Source organism: Aethalodelphis obliquidens, unplaced genomic scaffold, assembly GCF_003676395.1.
Source record: "Aethalodelphis obliquidens isolate GAN/ISIS:26980383/991018 unplaced genomic scaffold, ASM367639v1 scaffold21, whole genome shotgun sequence".
In the NCBI taxonomy this organism is placed as follows: Eukaryota; Metazoa; Chordata; class Mammalia; order Artiodactyla; family Delphinidae; genus Aethalodelphis; species Aethalodelphis obliquidens.
Genome location: NW_020837965.1, coordinates 14,189,382 through 14,206,728, shown reverse-complemented (window position 1 = coordinate 14,206,728; position 17,347 = coordinate 14,189,382). Strand labels below are relative to the sequence as shown.

Below are 17,347 nucleotides of genomic sequence, written 5' to 3'. Positions count from 1 at the left end.
GTTGTGTTTTCATTATTATTTGTTTCTAGGTATTTTTTGATTGCCTCAATGATCTCTTTGTTATTAAGTAGTGTATTGTTCAGCTTCCATGTGTTTGTATCTTATAAAGATTTTTTCCTGTAATTGATATCTAGTCTTAACAGCGTTATGGTCGGAAAAGACACTTGATAAGATTTCAATTTTCTTTAATTTACCAAGGCTTGATTTGTGACCCAAGATATGATCTATCCTGTAGAATGTTCCATGAGCACCAGCGTTTTTAACTTGAACATTTTCAGGCAATCACCAAAAGCTGGGTCATTTTCTTTTCTTTTTTTGAGGAATGCTGAGTTAAATTAATTGGTAACTTGTATTCTTTCAACAAGCATTGACAGGTACCAGCCAAGTTCCAAGCATTGCCGTAGGTGGTAGGGATTTAGGAGAAGACAGACTCAGATGTCGCAGTGTGTCAGGGAGTGTGAGTGCACCGTGTGTAAAGGGAGACAATCACAGACACTGTGGTGGGCTGAGTTGTCCCCTCCAAAACTTCATATATTGATGTTAGGTCCTAACACCCAGCACTCCAGAATATGATCTCATTTGGAAATATGGTCATTGCAGTTGTTAGTGAAGATGAGGTCATACTGCGGTAGGGTGGACTTCTAAGCCAATATCAAAAGGAGGAATTTGAACACAGAAAGCACACATAGGGAGAATGCCATATAAACATGAAGGCAGAGACAGGGTGATGCATATATAAGCCAGGGAAGGCCAAGGATTGCCTGCAACCACCGGAAGCTAGGGGAGCGGCATAGAACAGATTCTCACTTAAAGCCCTTAGAAGGAACCATCCTTGACTTTGGACTCCTAACCTCCACAACTGGGAGAGAAGAAATTTCTATTGTTTTAAGATACTTATCTGTGGTACTTTGTTATGACAGCCCTAGAGAACCAATAGACACACTGAGAAATCCAGGGCAGTGTGGAAAGTGCCCGTGGGGACCAGTAGGGGAAACAGAGGTGGGAAACTGGCTCCCTTATTTGAATTGATGTGGCCTGGGGGGATGCAGCCAGAAATACATTCCAGAGTCTGGAGGCAAGATCAGCTCGAGATACAGAATTGGAAAAGCCAGATTCCCCAGGAGTTTATGAACTCTCCTAACAAAGGAGAATGAATAGAGAAGAAGAGAGGGCTACAACTCCAGGAATACCCATCATTATGGGGGTAAGGCTGGACAGAGAGCTAGCAGATTTCATAGAAAGGAGAGTGGGAGGAGGAGAGCCAGGCTAGCTGGGTGTTGTGAGGCTAAACTTGGAAAGGATTTTAAAGAGATAATGTCAAAAGCGATAGTTTATGTAATTAGAAAAAAATAATAATAAAGTAAGCCTCTCATATGCGTGCATGTGGACGGGCACAGAGTGGGCAGGGGAGAGGGGCTGTAGAGCCATCAAGGCCCTTAGCCCTGAATGGCGGGGTGACTTAGGAGCCTCTGATGACCCAGACGTGAGGGGATCGCAGCCAGTCCGGGGACACCATGACGCAGAAGAGCGGAGGTCGGGCACTGTCGCCCAGCTCCTGTGCTTGGTGAGTGCATGGCAGGGTCATGGGGGCCAAAAGGAGCATTTGGACACTAGGTGATGTTGGATGATGGGTCAGCTAAGAAGTCCTGGAAGGGGGAGGTGAGGGGAGACAAGGGATAATGGCAGGAGGAAAGATGCCAGAGGAAAAGAGGGCAGTAGGGGTGTTGCTTTGGCAAAGAAGAAGGTGCAGACACAGGTAGAAATAACGGAGGGTGAGTGAGCTTGTGAGGAATGGCTTTGGTTTTAGAAAAGAGGAGGTGACGTTTTTGCCTGATGAGGTATGGAGCGGGGAGCGGGGGTGTTGGGACTTGGCGAGTGGAGAGAAGAGTGAGGGCAGCTTAGTCGGGTTGCTGACCATCGGGTAATGGTTCTTGGCTGGGGGCCATTTTATCTCCCAGAGGACACATGGTAGTTTCTGGAGACATTTTTATTTGTTACAACTGGGGAGGGTTGGTGCTGGGATCTAGTGGGTAGAGGCCAGGGAGGCTGCCGAACACCCTAGCACCCACGGGACGGCCCCCACCACAAAGATGATCCAGCCCCAAAGGTCAGCAGTGGCAAGGTTGAGAAACCCTGTCACAGGTCAGCAGCACATCTCAAACGTGTCTGAGGAGGGAAACCCTCAACTTCATGGCATACTTCGTGGAACATTATTGATGTATTTAAAATCGCCCAGTAGCTCTTGCTCCAGAGCAGCCAGCCCTGTCCGAGTCTCGCAGCCGTTCCCCCCCATCCGCTGCAGCCTAGCGTACCCTTGGCTGTGATGGGCACACAGGAATGCTTTGCAGGTTGATCCGGTTGGAGACAGCATGAGTCTCCAGTCTTTTTTAAAAAATTTTTAATTTAACTTTATTTTTTTATACACCAGGTTCTTATTAGTTATCCATTTGATACATATTAGTGTATATATGTCAATCCCAATCTCCCAGTTCTCCAGTCTTAACATTGGCGAAGGTGACAAAGCCATTCCATTTCTTACCAGGATCCGAGTTTTGCCTTCAGAGAGATCTTGCCACACTCTCCGTTGTGGCTTTTGTGGTCCTTGCTGGTTATTGTCTGATCACTCCAGTAATGCCTTCCCAATAATTGTCAGCCTCTGAAAATTGGCCAGTCCTGATACGTTTCCACCTGGTCTCTTCTGCCTCTTGATTGCCTGACCCTGAAAGGTCACTGTGGGCAGCCGTACTTAATAGTTCGGATCTATGCAGGATTCTGGGCAGAGCTGTCTTTTTTTTAGCTTTCTTTGGAGTAGATGGCATCCGTGAAGCTGCTTCTTCCAGCCTATTGATTTTTAGAAAGAGTTCATTGCTACTTCGGGTGGAGGAACGTTTGCAAATGAGATGATCTCAAAGCATCCTTAAGGGGAAGAGGAAGATGAAGGTGTGGTTAGCTCTTCTGTCACAGAAGTGAAGCCAAGAGCCTAACTGGGAGAGTCCACAGGATGTAGGAGGAAGTGTTGGCACCGAGCACATCATTTAACTTCTCTGAACTGCAGTTTTCTTGTAATCAAGACAACCACTGGGATATTTGCAGTTCACAGAGTATCCTTTGTACATGCATCATCTCATTTAATTCTCCAGCACTACATGCTGTAACTGCTCCCTGTTTGTAGGAGTGGAATTGAGACCTGTTTTCAGCTTGTGGTTTTTTTTTTTTTTTTTTGCGGTACGCGGGCCTCTCACTGTTGTGGCCTCTCCCGTTGAGGACCACAGGCTCCGGACGTGCAGGCTCAGCGGCCATGGCTCACGGGCCCAGCTGCTCCGCGGCATGTGGGATCTTCCCGGACCGGGGCATGAACCCGCGTCCCCTGCATCGGCAGGCGGGCTCTTAACCACTGCGCCTCCAGGGAAGCCCTCAGCTTGTGTTTTCAACAGACAAATTCCTTGAGTCCAAATCTTGTGCTGTCCCCACCACAGCTCGGATGGAGCCAGGTGGCCACTGAGATCTCTTTGAATGTCAGTATAGTCCGGTTTTGTATGGAAGGTTGTAAAAGTCCCTGAGATTTCTGAACTTTCAACTGGACTCTTTAGTGATGCGTCTCAAACTATGAAGGGTGTTTTGTGAAACTTGAGACCATCTCACACACGTCTGATTCCTGCATTCCAAACTTCAAGACTGGCATCTTTCACCCAGCGTGTCTGTGTTAGTATGTGGTGTAGGTCGTATTTGTTTTTCTATGACATTCTGTTGATCAATCCACAGTTAGAATTAACAGTAGAATTCCAAGTATTTTTTCAGGAATTTCCCCCTTCATTACAACTGCTTTGACTGTTTTATTCCTGGAGAAACACAGTCTGATGGTAGATTTCACACATCCAAGGGGACTGCTTTCGCATTGTTTCTAGTGCTAAGAATATGTCAGAGATCTGCTCAGCTGCCTGAAGACTACCAGGCAAGCTCTGGCCTCTGTAAGGACCAGGTTAGGATAGGCTGGTCTCACCACATCCCTTTCTGTTGTTTAGTGTACTTTGGGCCACTCTGGCAGAGATGCTAACTGCAGGGGACCTTCAGAAACGCAGCATGTAGGTTGATCTTTCACTGCCCAAAACTCTTTAGACTTTGATTCACTTCTTCCGGGGTCCTTCCTGTATTCATTCTTTCTCTCTCTGTCTCTCTCTCCCTCTATCATTTTACAGTAAAAATTTTTTGTTGTGGTAGTAAAATACACATAACATAAAATATACCATCTTAGCCGTTTAAGTGTACAGTTCAGTAGTGTTAAGTACATTCACATTATTGGGTAACCAACCCCCATAACTCTTTTCAACTTACACAACTGCAACTCTGTACCCACTAAACTACTCCCCCCTCCCTCCAGCCTCTGGGAACTCCCCTTCTACTCTGTCTCTATGAACTTGAAATTTGTCCTTTTGTGACTGGTGTATTTCACTTAGCATGATGTCCTTGGGGTTCATCCGTGTTGCAGTACCCTGTTCTCTCTTTCGGATCAACCCGTTCACATTTGGCAGCCGGGTTCTTAGACAAAAAGTACTTTTTAAAAAGTACTTAGAAAAGAAGTACTTTTCCTAATTTTCTTTTCTTAGACTCACAGAAAGTCCAGGCTGGTGAAAACAGGTGTGGATCTTGCTAGAACCTCCCAGGGTCTTGGTTAGAGTTCATCCGGTTCTGACAATGATGGCAGCTCATGGGTGTCGCATGACAGATGGCATCATTATGCCAAGAGCCACCTTAGGGCCGGACGACCTGTTGACCTACATTGTCGCCTTGGGAGCTGGAAGAACTGCAGCTGAGTGTGTGAGGCCCAGGGAGAGACAGAGCTCTGAGTCTCTGGCAGGTGCTGGTGGGATGGTAGGGCACTTCCCTTGGGATTTGCTGGCTCAGCTCTGGTCTTAATGATCAGCTGGATCAATGTTCTCAAATGCCAGTTGACAAACTGCCTTTGCTGGCAGGCCAGGCCCTCTTAACCTGTTGCTCGACTTCCTTTGCCACACGTGGGTTTGGCTTCTGGTGCTGAAGGTCATGAGATTTTGTTAGAGCGTTACTGAAGTGAGACAGTTGTGAAACCAGCGTTATATTGTTTCTGCTGACATGAGCCCACGTGTCTGTTTTTCGCATGTGGTGAGCCTGATTGCTTTTTCTAGCCTGGGATTTTGTCTTGGAGAGATTCCTAGTGAAATACCGTCCACAGCCTTCTTCCATGGAGGAGGATAGCTAAGGGTTTGGTGCCGAAAGACTGGAAGAGAAAGCTGGATGATGAGAAATGAAATCGGGGCCGTTGACGTGTGTCTTTGTGGTGCAGTGGGCTGGTCTTGGGCTGATCACTGACCAGCCGTGTGATGACTTGGACAAGTCCCTCTATCACCTGAAGAATGGGGACAGTGGGTTCTGCCTTGCCCCCTCGTGGGATCGGAGGATCCCACGGAAAAGTGTTGATCACTGTGCTCTGTACATGGTAATTTGGTATCCTGTCTTCAAGCAGTGTGAGCACCATTGTAACGTGATTAAAACGCACTCTGGTAGGTTGAAGGGGGCCCTAGTGGCCACTTCCCATCGCAGTGACTATTTACAAGTTCACTGGCGTTTAGGTGACTTGAGTGTGGCGAGTCCCCCATCCTGCTCTGCACAGACCACCCACCCTCCCCTCCTTGATTTGCCACACAAATGAGTGGTTTCCAGAGTGGCCTGAGATACTCCCACAGAGACCTCGACCACTAGCTTCTCTGAATTACTGTGGTTGCTATACATTTTTAAGTAATTTTATATACTTTTTAAAAGCTAACTTTGAGCTTTAAAGCCCGGTGAGCCAGGGATATCTCCAGATGGAGGAAAAAAATCAGTTTGCTCTCTCCCCAACCTGTAGCCACTAGGCCCATAACCGTTGGCCTTTCCACACGCATTTCTAGTCTCCTTAGATAGAGTCACAAGAGGTTGGAGCTAGCTAAGTATGACAGTAAGCTCCTAGAGGCCATAAAATATGGCTTCTAATTTTTCTCTCCATGTCCAAGCACAGTTTTCAACAAGCTCTTAATAAATCCTTGAATCTCCTAACAGTTAGAAGATGTCACTTGGAGGGACCATACCAAAGAAGAGTGTAGAATATGGGGCCAGTGAGCTCAAAAGCTTTGCAATTAGCATGGCAGGAATCGAGCCCCCAGGTGAATGCATCAGTCACAACAGGGGCTACATCAGAGCGGGTAGGTGGGCCACTCCAGATCTGTCTCCACTGTGAGAGTGTGGATTACACCGGCAGCACAGCAGAACGAGCGGAATAGCGATCGGTGACTTAGGTACATTCAAAGGATGTTGTAGAAATCTTGAAGTAGATTTCTATCGTACAGAGAATTTTCCTTATCTACACCACTGGATTCACCCGTCCTCCGTTCCCCACGTTTACTCCATCCCTGGCGTCTACTCAGTTTTCAGGCAAATCAAGGTCAGAATGAAGAGGAGATTTGGAGGGAAGTAAGCTAGATATTCAGGCTCCTGCAGTAATAGTCAATTATCGAATTCTCCAGAAGCGCCAACTCCTCTATCGTGAACTCCTCAGTTTTTAAGTATCTTTAGAAATCAGGTGATTCAGCGTTGGCCACAGCCAGCTGGCTATTTCCTGCTTTCTTATAAAAATCAGATGGTGAGATCCCAGGAGCTGGCTGGGGTTGTTAAAAGATAATCTTAAGCATTTTAACGCACATTATTCTTCATGCAGCTATGAGCCTTAACAGCCTCAAATCGGAATAGGACAGGAATCATACAGAAGAGAACTCAGCTTGCTGCCATCATCCTGCAGCCCTGAGACCCCGGCCAGATCTCCTGCTGTCCTGCGCAACTCCTGGCCACTCAGAGGCCACAGCAGCCGGAGCTGAGGATCAGGGCTGCAGGAAAAGCCATAGCTGAGATGCATTATCCTCACTTACTCTGAGTAGAGTGGATCCGAACCACAATAAAACAAAAGTTTTATCATTTACGTCAAGGTTCATACTGTGTGTTTTCTGACACGTTTGACATTATTTTGATGTATTTGTGTGCTGTAGCACTTTTCTTCCTCCTTCTCTATGCCTCACCAGCCATGTACCATGTCCCCATACCTGGTGTGCTCTTTGTACCTCTGGGGACGAAATGTTGGTCAACAGAACGTGTCACTGGCATTTCTCCTTCCTGTTAACAGTATTGTTCCCCTGCATCACTAGAGACCCTGATGGACTCTAGAAACATTCATCGGGTAGTCCTTCAGATTTCTTATTCTGTGTGTGTGTGTGTCCGTGTTTGCCAAACTCACAAACTTATTATTTAGACCACCTTTTTAATTTTTTTTAACGCTGAAGGTGATTGATGATGCATTAACCGGTATCATTTGCCACGTTCTATCTTGGAGAAAGTAATTTATGCTGCCTGTTGGGCTGGCTGTGGGCACAATTTTGACTAAGTGCTTTTCTAACATGAATCTAAGCCAATCCTTGATTAGAGTCACCTCCTTTCTACTCCAAGACCGGCTTGGTTATAAAGTTTTTCACTGGGTGTCTGAAAACAGTGAAAATGCTTGTCTATAAATGTAGTAAAGTGTCATTGTGATACATTAATCTTTCGTCTTTTCTTGCCTCTCCTGTTGCAGGACTGTGAGTGGTAACATATCTGAAAAGTGTTTTATGGGATATGGGGTGCAAGCCAAGAAATTGAAAACGGGATATGAAACAAGAAGACAGGGGAGGAGGGAGTTGATCGAGGTCATATCTGTATAATAAGAATTTGGTGGTAGAAAAGCCAGGAAAGGCAAGCTCGCATTTATAATGGACAGGTGGCACTAGGAAGTGGTGAAAAACCTGCTGATCTCAGAAGACATGGATGGGAGTTCTTTGCCTCATAAAGTCATAAAATGATGAAGAAATTAGCGAAAGTTATAAGCTATGATGTTGAGCATCTGATGTGGCCATTTTGTTTTACCTGCAAATGATTTCAGTGCCCAAGAGGGAGCAGGGTTAGGACAGTAACCTGAATACCCCCATGGACGGGTTATGCACGTTGACATATGAAGCCCATTCATCATAAAACAAGACTAACGGTTTTTAAAGATACATTTTCAGAGGGTGTAAATAATGCGTAATTGGGAAAGTGTTCTGAGGCCATTTTGCAGGATGTGTTTGGAGGAAGCGTTGTTTTCTGAGTGCTGCTGAGTGAGTGTAGACAAGCTCGCCCTCACGCTGGTTTCTCTTCTGTTTTAGCGCATCAGGTCCACCCCTCTGGCCGGGCAGCACCTTCTTCAAGAGAAATGGAGCCCTTCTTCAAGGTAGGTCTCTGACAGCCCCCCTCCCCCTCCCCCTCCCCCACACTACTCCTTCGCTCCCGGTGTCCGTCGGGAGAGTTCTGTCTGCTGCAGAGCGGGCCCTCTGTGACTGCTGTGGGATGGCTCTGTTTGTCCAGTTCTCTTTATTTCTTCCTACTGACGTCTCCTGGTTGATATGAACTGTTAATCTGAGATAAGACGGCTTCTTTGGTCTGTTGTCACTGGTCAGATTCCAGGAGTGGTCGGCTTGCTTTGGTGAAATTGGAATTACGTGGCAGTTAGGATGCAACGCTAGCATCAATTGGACTGGTAAAATCAAACCCTATCCCGGATTTCCAGTGCCTGGGCTGTGAGGAATGCTGGGGGTGTTCTGGCACTTGGGTCATCGTGGAGATCCACGTGTTGCTTGCTGTGCCCTGACGTCCACGTGTGCCTGGAAGGGTGACTGCGGTTTGTTCTGAGGCTCAGAGTTCAGACGCCCTCCCTCGTCCCTGCAGGCGGCATTTGCAGGGGGACATTCTTTCTGCTGTCCAGTCCATCCTCAGCTGCCTTGCACGACTTCCTGTCCAATGCACTCAAGGAATTCAAACCGCCTTTCATCTCTACTTTTGCTGTCAGGTTTCTTTAAAAATGGCCAAAGTCGAAGAAGAACACAGAGCTAAAAATAGCAATGAGATGCACTCTAACTACTTGGAGAAAGTACTTTGGGGAGATGTCTGCTCTGCAGATCAGCTGGAATTGGCTGGCCCCCAAGTGTCTTCTGACTTCCCTTCCTCATTAGCCTCTCTTGATTGGCTGGGTGTCAGAGTGGCACAACTGGCCCAAAGCAGATGGATTTGGTTTTGCCAAGAGCTTTGAAACTGTACTGGGCTTAGGGTGAGGAGTTTCAGTGCATCTTGGTTGGTTTAGAGCTGTTACGCCTCTTTTCCCTAAAAGTTACACGCCCAGGGCCAGCCATGTGTGTGAAGGAGTAGGATATATATGTAGCTAAGAAAAGAGGCATTTCTCTTCAGGTTTCCAGAGTAGCTCAAACAATTGTGAGAGATGTCATCACATTTGTGCTATTGTTTTCAAGGCCATACAATTGTATGTTGTCTTTTTAATAGCCTGTGAAATCGGGAACTTCAGAATTCCTTTACATCTTTGCTTGGTCCAGGTGAAATTTAGGTAGGTAGGTCTGATTAATCCTAATTTTAATGACCATCATAAATATCCTAAATATTTAAGAAAAAAAGGGAACTCCCTCCACTCTCAAAAATTAATACAGGGCTTCCCTGGTGGCGCAGTGGTTGAGAGTCCGCCTGCCGATGCAGGGGACACGGGTTCGTGCCGCGCTCCGGGAAGATCCCACATGCCGCAGAGCGGCCGGAGCCTGTGCTCCGCAACGGGAGAGGCCACAACAGTGAGAGGCCCGCGTACCGCAAAAAAAAAAAAAAAAAAAAATTAATACATAATTTAAAAAAAATCTATTCTGTTCTCCCTTCAGAAAGTGTAAATGGAGACCTATTGGGTTTTTTCAAGTGGATTTCAAAGTTATGTGCATCCTTATTTTTCCTCTAGATCTGTAGCAATGATATGAATATCATTCATGGTTGGATTATTTTCACAAAAGGCATTTTATTTACTTAGAGCATTTTCTTATAGGATTTTTATTCATTAAGTTCCACATTAGGGAAGATTTGCTCTAAGCATGTTAGTTTTGGGTTATTTCTGCAGGACAGAAGCATGAGGGAAAAATTGATAAGGTTTATGAAATTGAGTGATTTCACCATGAGATTCTGTCTCATGGGTGGTAGACTATTGTCTTTTCTACATAGGGTTAACCATTCTCCTAATCACTCTAGGCATTGAGAATTAAATTATTACAGATTTCAGATGCTTCTTGAATCCACATCCAATTCAATACATCCCATTTACTTTTTATGTACATGTTAAAATCAGAAGTATCGTGGTGAGAATTCTGGAGTGTGGGTGGGGATTTGCTAATGTTTTTTTTCCTGTTGTGTTTCTGCATTTGCTGTATCTGTATAGAGGGTTCACGAGACACTTACATTGTAATAAGGTTTTTTAAACTCTGTGTGTGTTCTTCTGAATTATTATTTTTTTAACTTTATTTTATTGATGTATAGTTGATTTACAATGTTGTGTCAGTTTCTGCTATACAGCAAAGTGATTCAGTTTTATATATATATATATCTTTTTTATATTCTTTTCCATTATAGTTTATCACAGGATATTGAATTCAGTTCCCTGTGCTATACAATAGGACCTTGTTGTATATCCATTCGATGTATCATGGTTTGCCTCTGCTAATCCCAAACTCCCATTCCATCCCCCTCCCACCCCTCCTCCCCCTTGGCAACCACCGTCTGTCCTCTATGTCTGTGAGTCTGCTTCTGTTTCATAGATAAGTTCATTTGTGTCATATTCTTGTGTTCCTCTGGCGGGCAGTACTGGCTTATCAAGAAGTTGCTGATGCCCACGAACAAAAGTTTTACAGTAAAGATACTGGCATAGAAAGAAGGGAGCTGCCCAGTCATGGCAGAGGAAGGTTTAGTTTAGAATCAAGGAGAAGAAAATGTAGCTGATTTATGCTCACTTTCTCACCTTTATACTTTGTATTTTCAATGTATGTCCACATTTTTTCTCTATGTCTAAAGCGAGCAGGAGGATGTTTGTCTAGATAATCAGACTAGGAAAGAGCTCTGTTAATAGGTTCCAGCCACAAGCATTGGGAGTGCAGGCCAGGAGGATCCCCTAAAAAACCCAGTTCCTAGAAGCAGGGTAGTAGGTGAAGCTCGGTCACACAGTGACACAGGGACCCAGCAGCCGGCCAGCAAAGCCCAGCTGCGACCGTGGGCCCTGACCACAAGCAGAACTGGCGAAACCGGACTGCACGGGGCCGGGGAGAACCTGCTCTGTGAAGTCACCCTACGGGTTGAGACTAAAAGAACCCAAAAGCAGCAAAATGAGCAGATGTGCCCCATTCCTTCGAGGACAGAGCCTTGTTTTTGACAGGAGGGAGGGAACGTGGGCCTGTCACTTCTTGGGGAGAGTTGACACTTGTACAAGGCCTTAAAAAGTAAATAGATGGGGGTGGCGCCAGGAGGGAAACAACCAGAGCACACGGGCACGAGAGGACCACAGGTAGAGAGAGCGATGGGGACTCTATGGGGTGGATGCAGAAATGAGGGCTTTGCGGGCACTTTGGAATAATGACATCGTCACGCACTCCAAGATGTTTTTCAGAAGAAAGCTGAGATTTCCAAAGAGGAAGTAATGGAAGGTAAAACCTGAAATCAGTGGAACAGAATGACCTAATTGGTACAGTGGGGAACCGATGTGTATTGTCTTAATAGTTGTTTGCTTTATAAGCTGTTGAGCAGAGAGGTAGTATAGTTATTTTTTTTCCAGCATAAAACCAATTGCAAGAATTAACCGGAAGCACTCAGGGTCCTGTTGAGGGCGGCCTCTGGGTTTCGGTTCTTGCAGATTCACTGGCAAGAGGGCCTGCTGAATCGTCTTGCAGTTTTGAGGATAATGGGGTAAGATTTGGTTTGGATTACAGCAGGCATGGGTACTTAACATAATTGGTCATTTCATCAATTCACAGTATTTATTTTATTTTAAATGCCATTTAGGCTGCTAGAGACATTTTAGTACGTTAGCAGTTTCAGTGGGTAGAGAGCACTTCAGATCTTGTACAATAGTAACCTAGCTGATTGCCAGAAGGGGACAGACCCTTCGTTAAAAGGGGACCCAGGATGGGGCCCAGCAGCTGAGTGTGGCTTATTCAGAGGCCTCAGGAGTGGCCAGCTGACAGGTGTCCCCAACTGTCTCCTCCGCCTGTCTCTGTGTGTCTTGGTGACAGTCTCTGTGTGTGAAATACATTTTTTTAACCATCTTTTTTTTAAAAATTTTTACTAGAGTATAGTTGATTTACAATGTCGTGTAAGTTTCAGGTGTACAGCAAAGTGAATCAGTTATACATATACACATAGCCATTCTTTTGTAGATTCTTTTCCCATATAGGCCATTACAGAGTATTGAGTAGACTGTCCTTGTGAAGTACATTTTAAAATTTCTTAGGTTATAATATCTCTTATTTTCTTAATTAAAAGAGTAAACTGGGCTTCCCTGGTGGCGCAGTGGTTGAGAGTCCGCCTGCCGATGCAGGGTTCGTGCCCCGGTCCGGGAAGATCCCACATGCCGCGGAGCGACTGGGCCCGTGAGCCATGGCCGCTGAGCCTGCGCGTCCGGAGCCTGTGCTCCGCAAGGGGAGAGGCCACAACAGTGAGATGCCCGCGTACCGCAAAAAAAAAAAAAAAAAAAGAGTAAACTACTGTAAGTTTTCTTCCAAACTCCCTGGCCCCAAACTCCCCCCTCTCCTTCTGCCACATAGACACACATATTCCCTTCACCCATCAAACTTAAAATTAGGTTACTTTATTTAAACATCACCCTTGGATGAATTATTTTAATGAGTCAGTGGTTCCTAATTAAAGACATTCCTCACCTCTGGTCTGACCCTTCAGCGTCTGCCCCTGGAGGGTGCATCCCCCAGCCGCACATGGCGTCGCTGCTCTTGCTCGCATCATTTCTTCTACTAAGAGTTGCTACGAGCTGCCGCGCATCCGATCCGCCACGTCTGCCCCGCTTTGGCCTTCATAGGCTTTGTAGGCCTCCAGGCTCCCCACGGAGTTCTGTTCAGAGAGAAGCTGCTGCCTGTACAGCTCTGAGCCAGCTGACCATCTGGGCCTACCCACACTGCCCCACCTGCAAGCATTTCATTAGTCTTTGTCTCTGTGTGTCAGGCACTGGATTAGGCTGGAACCTCCCTGGGAGGCCCAGGGCCTGCCCCCTCCGCCACTGACCGCCCGTCCCGGGGTCAGAGCACACGTCCCAACCTTCTTGCAAAGCAGCTCAAGCCCTGATGCCACCACAGGTCATGCAGACCTGCCCAGTTACCAACCCCCTGGCAGCCTTCCGGTCCCTCCCTCCACTTTTCTCCTCTCCATCCCTCCTGTATGGGGCCACTAATTATTATTAACTCTATTCCCATAGGATGCAGGGGTGGAATTCAAAGAAATTCCCTAGCACGCATAGCAGATGCTTGTTTCTTTTCACTTCTGACAGCCCCCTGGATGAGCTAATGAAATGGAAAGAAGACCTTCCAGGCCTTTTCAGTGCACAGAGCAGGACTGAGCTGCCGCAGGCCCGAGAGCAGATAGGGGAAAGGAAACCAGCTCTTCTGCTGTCAGATGCACGTTGTCCCTACGAGCGCACAGATGTGCTCGCCACTGGTGTGAAACATGCAGGAAGTTGATTATGCCCAGTAGATGACCTGCTTTGGGGAATGCCAGCTTCCCAAGTTCTAGGCCGGCTTCATGCACTTACTTTCCTGGGAGTCCTATTATGTACCGCCCACTCTCCACAACCCTTACGCCTTACCCTCTCCCACAGCTCCGCAGTGGGTTTTTTCTGGTAAAATGTATGCAGTACCTCCCTTTGGTTGTGTTTGGGGCTGTGAAAGGCTCAGCAGCAAGTAGTCAGTATATCAGAAACGAGTTTTCGTGGAAAGGAGCCTTGGATTACCAGTGAGGGGACCTGGCTGTGGTCCCAACTCTGCCACTTGGTAAACTCTGACCTTGGGCAAAACTCAGGCATCCCTAGGGTTTCATGTTCTTGCCTGTGAATTCAGGAGCGGACCTCAGGAGTGGCAGGGGTTTCCTGTGGATTACAGCTCTGATGAGCCATACTAACAACTTCCCTAAAGTGGGTCGAGGACTTTCCTGGTGGTCCAGTGGTTAAGACTCCGTGCTTCCACTGCAGGGTACACAGGTTTGATCCTTGGTTGGGGAAGATCCTGCATGCTGCGTGGTGCGACCAAAAAAAAAAAAGAAAAGAAAAAATGAAATAAAGTGGGTCAAAATGGTTTCGAGGCATAGCTCAGCGGGAGTAGTGCCACCTTCAGCCAGCAGTGTCAGCGGATGGCCCACGGAGAGGAAACAGGGTGATGGCTTCCTGGGTATATCTTGACCCTTGAACAAACCCTTTCTCGTGGATCGTAGGGAGGCAACATACTACAGATTTGGACAACTTGGAAAGGACCCATCTTGGCCTCGTGGGCACCTGGCTTAACCCTCTCTGTGGGGATAATAATAAACATGCTTGCCGTATGGGGTTCCTATAGGGCTCAATGAATTCATATCAGTAAAGCCCTGAGAACAGGCTAAATTCCCAGAGTCAGTTATTATAACATTTTACAAAACTATGAATCTTAGGAAAGCAGGGCTAACATCCTCTGAATGTGGTGTCCCTGTGTTATTTCTCTTCTCTGCTAAAATTTCCCTTGTCCATTTGTTGGGTCTACTGATTCTCAGAACAGGGCAAAAGACGGGATAGCCCGGATCCTTTTGGATTTATACGTGGATCTGAAAGACAACTTGTTCAACTCTTTATATCAGATTCCTTTCAAATAGGACTGCTTCCTTGTGAGGTTCCCCCAGCTCACAAAGACTGAGTTATACCCCTTGCTGTACAGTTGCACATACCCAGCAGGAGCATAGATAACCACGCAGAAAAGCACGGATTCAGCACCACGTCAGCCCAGGTTTAAATCCCTCTCTCTTTGGGCACCAGCTGTTTGACCTTGGGCCTCAGTTTCAGTTGTCTGTAAAATGGGGCTACGAGTTGTGCTCCCCAGAATCTTGGCAGAGATTAAAGGAGGGTGTGAACGTGGAAACATTTGTCCAGTCGAGTGCCTGGCCTGGCACCTCACAAACACTTAATAAAGAGTGGAGTTAACCTTTGACTCTGTGCCCGTTAATCCTGGCCGGTGTATTCAGGGTGAAAGGTTCCAAAATTCCTTAAAGGAGCGGTCTCCCAACAAAAGCCCCTCCTGTGCATGACGTCCACGCACACTGCCAGCCTCGCCAGTGTTTCCTTTCTGATGGAACCAGGGTGTCTGCGTGGCCTGGGTCTCTAGTCCAGGCGCTTCCTTCTTTCTGTCCATCAAGACACAGACTGAAGGCTTTGTTCGGTTTACCCTGCCCCTCCCCTACATTGCTTTCCCATTTGGTTGCCGCCTCTGGGCTCTTTGGCTTCTTTCATCTAATCTGCTCCACAAGCTGACTCTTTTGTCCATTTTGCAAAGAGGGCATCCACCTAATGCATAAATCTCTTGATTCTTGCCCCCAGGCACACCCGTTTCAAAAAAAAATAAAGCAACAGTAATAACAGAAAGGAAACAAAAAAAACCTCTCTACTTTCCCCCCCAGTGCTAATTGCCTTCTGTCTTTGTTTGGCCTGCAGAAGCCCTTTGGTTTTTCGGAGGAGCTCTTATCTCTTGGCCTGTTTGTCTTATTGTTCTGCCCTGAGTTATTTGTAAAGATATTTATGTAATACAGTAGTAAAGTCACCTGCCTATTTTTGTTTACCATCAAGTGAAGTTAAACGGCTGCTGCTCTGTTCTTTTCATCACTCAGGTTCTGTGTGGTCACTGAGAACATGCTCTTAAGTTACTTAAAAACTGTAAGGAAATGCAGTTTTATTTTATTTTTACCCCCATCTTTTTTTTTTATTGAAGTGTAGTTGTTGTACAATATTATATGTTACAGGTGCACAGTATAGTGCTTCACAATATTTAAAGCTTATACTCCATTTATAGTTACTGTAAAGCATTGGCTGTATTCCCTGTGCTCTACAGTATATTCTTGTAGTTTATTTTGTACCTAATAGTTTATACCTCTTAATCCCCTCTCGCCTTTCCTCTCCCCACTGGTAACCATTGGTTTGTTCTCTACATCCGAGTCTGCTTCTTTTTTGTTATATTCACTAGCTGGTTGTATTTTTTAGATTTCACATGTAAGTAATACCATACAGTATTTGTCTTTGACTCAGGAAATGCAATTTTAAAAGAAGCCTTTGATAGAATTCTGACCTTCACTGTCTTTTATTCCCCCTTAATTTATTATTATTTATTTATTTATTTTTCGCTGTGTTGGGTCTTCGTTGCTGTGTGTGGGCTTTCTCTAGTTGTGGCGAGCGGGGGCTACTCTTCATTGCGGTGTGCAGGCTTCTCATCACGATGCCTTCTCTTGTTGCGGAACACAGGCTCTAGGCGCGTGGGCTTCAGTAGTTGTGGCATGTGGGCTTCAGTAGTTGTGGCTCACAGGCTCTAGAGCGCAGGCTCAGTAGTTGTGATGCACGGGCTTAGTTGCTCCGCGGCATGTGGGATCTTCCCAGACCAGGGCTCGAACCCGTGTCCCCTGCATTGGCGGGCAGATTCTTAACCACTGTGCCACCAGGGAAGCCCTTCACTGTCTCTTGGGAATCCAGATTTGCCCCAACTTCCCAGTGTCTGCAGCCTGACATGGACTCTCCACCAGCCAGATAGCCTGTGTTTTCCTATCTGACTTTAATTTCAGCCAGTCTCTGTACCATTGTCCATAGAAACCCTTTTCATGAAAATCCAGTGTTGTACTTGGCCCTGTAGACAGAAATAGGGAAGCCAGCAGGAACTGCCAGCTTTACCAGGGACCTGGCATTGAGCGCTTCCTCTGGGCCAGGCCCCTGCCGGGTGGGTGGGTGCAAGCTGGTTCTGCTGTTTCCAGAGGAAGGTGGAAACTGGGGCAGGAGTTTAGGAGATGGAGGGCAGGGCCGGAGAGGGAGTTTTAGAAGTTGTCAATCCAGAAATGACCGTGGAAGTTACGAGCCTACATGAGATTTTCAGGGGGTTATAGAATGAAGAAGAGGGAAAAGCTCCATGTTGAAGACCTAGATTTGTGATAGAAAGAGGAGTGCAGCTGACAGCCATGACATCAAAGAAGCCGCTCAGTCAGAAACGGGAGGAAATCACTGAAATGAAGGGAAAGAGTTTCAGAGAGAGGGGACTGGGCAAGAGCATCCACTCTGCAGAGAAGCCAGTGGGGGGGATGGATGGGGCTGAAGAAAAGCCACCTGTGGGCTCTGATGATTAAAGTGGCACTAGGGCCTTCGGGGCACGACCGCTAATCTTCTGTCTCTATGGACCTGCCTGTTCTGGAC

General features: G+C 46.5%; 1 protein-coding gene across 8 annotated transcripts in view; it reads left to right on the top strand.

Annotated features, from left to right (window-relative positions):
* FOXN3 (forkhead box N3) overlaps positions 1-17,347 on the top strand; it is a 400,895-nt gene that overhangs the window by 269,621 nt on the left and 113,927 nt on the right. For all 8 annotated transcript variants that reach the window (XM_027120287.1, XM_027120292.1, XM_027120289.1 and 5 more), the window contains one exon: positions 8,238-8,302. In XM_027120287.1, coding sequence (XP_026976088.1) covers positions 8,238-8,302 — 65 coding nt within the window. The remainder of the gene's footprint in view (positions 1-8,237; positions 8,303-17,347) is intronic.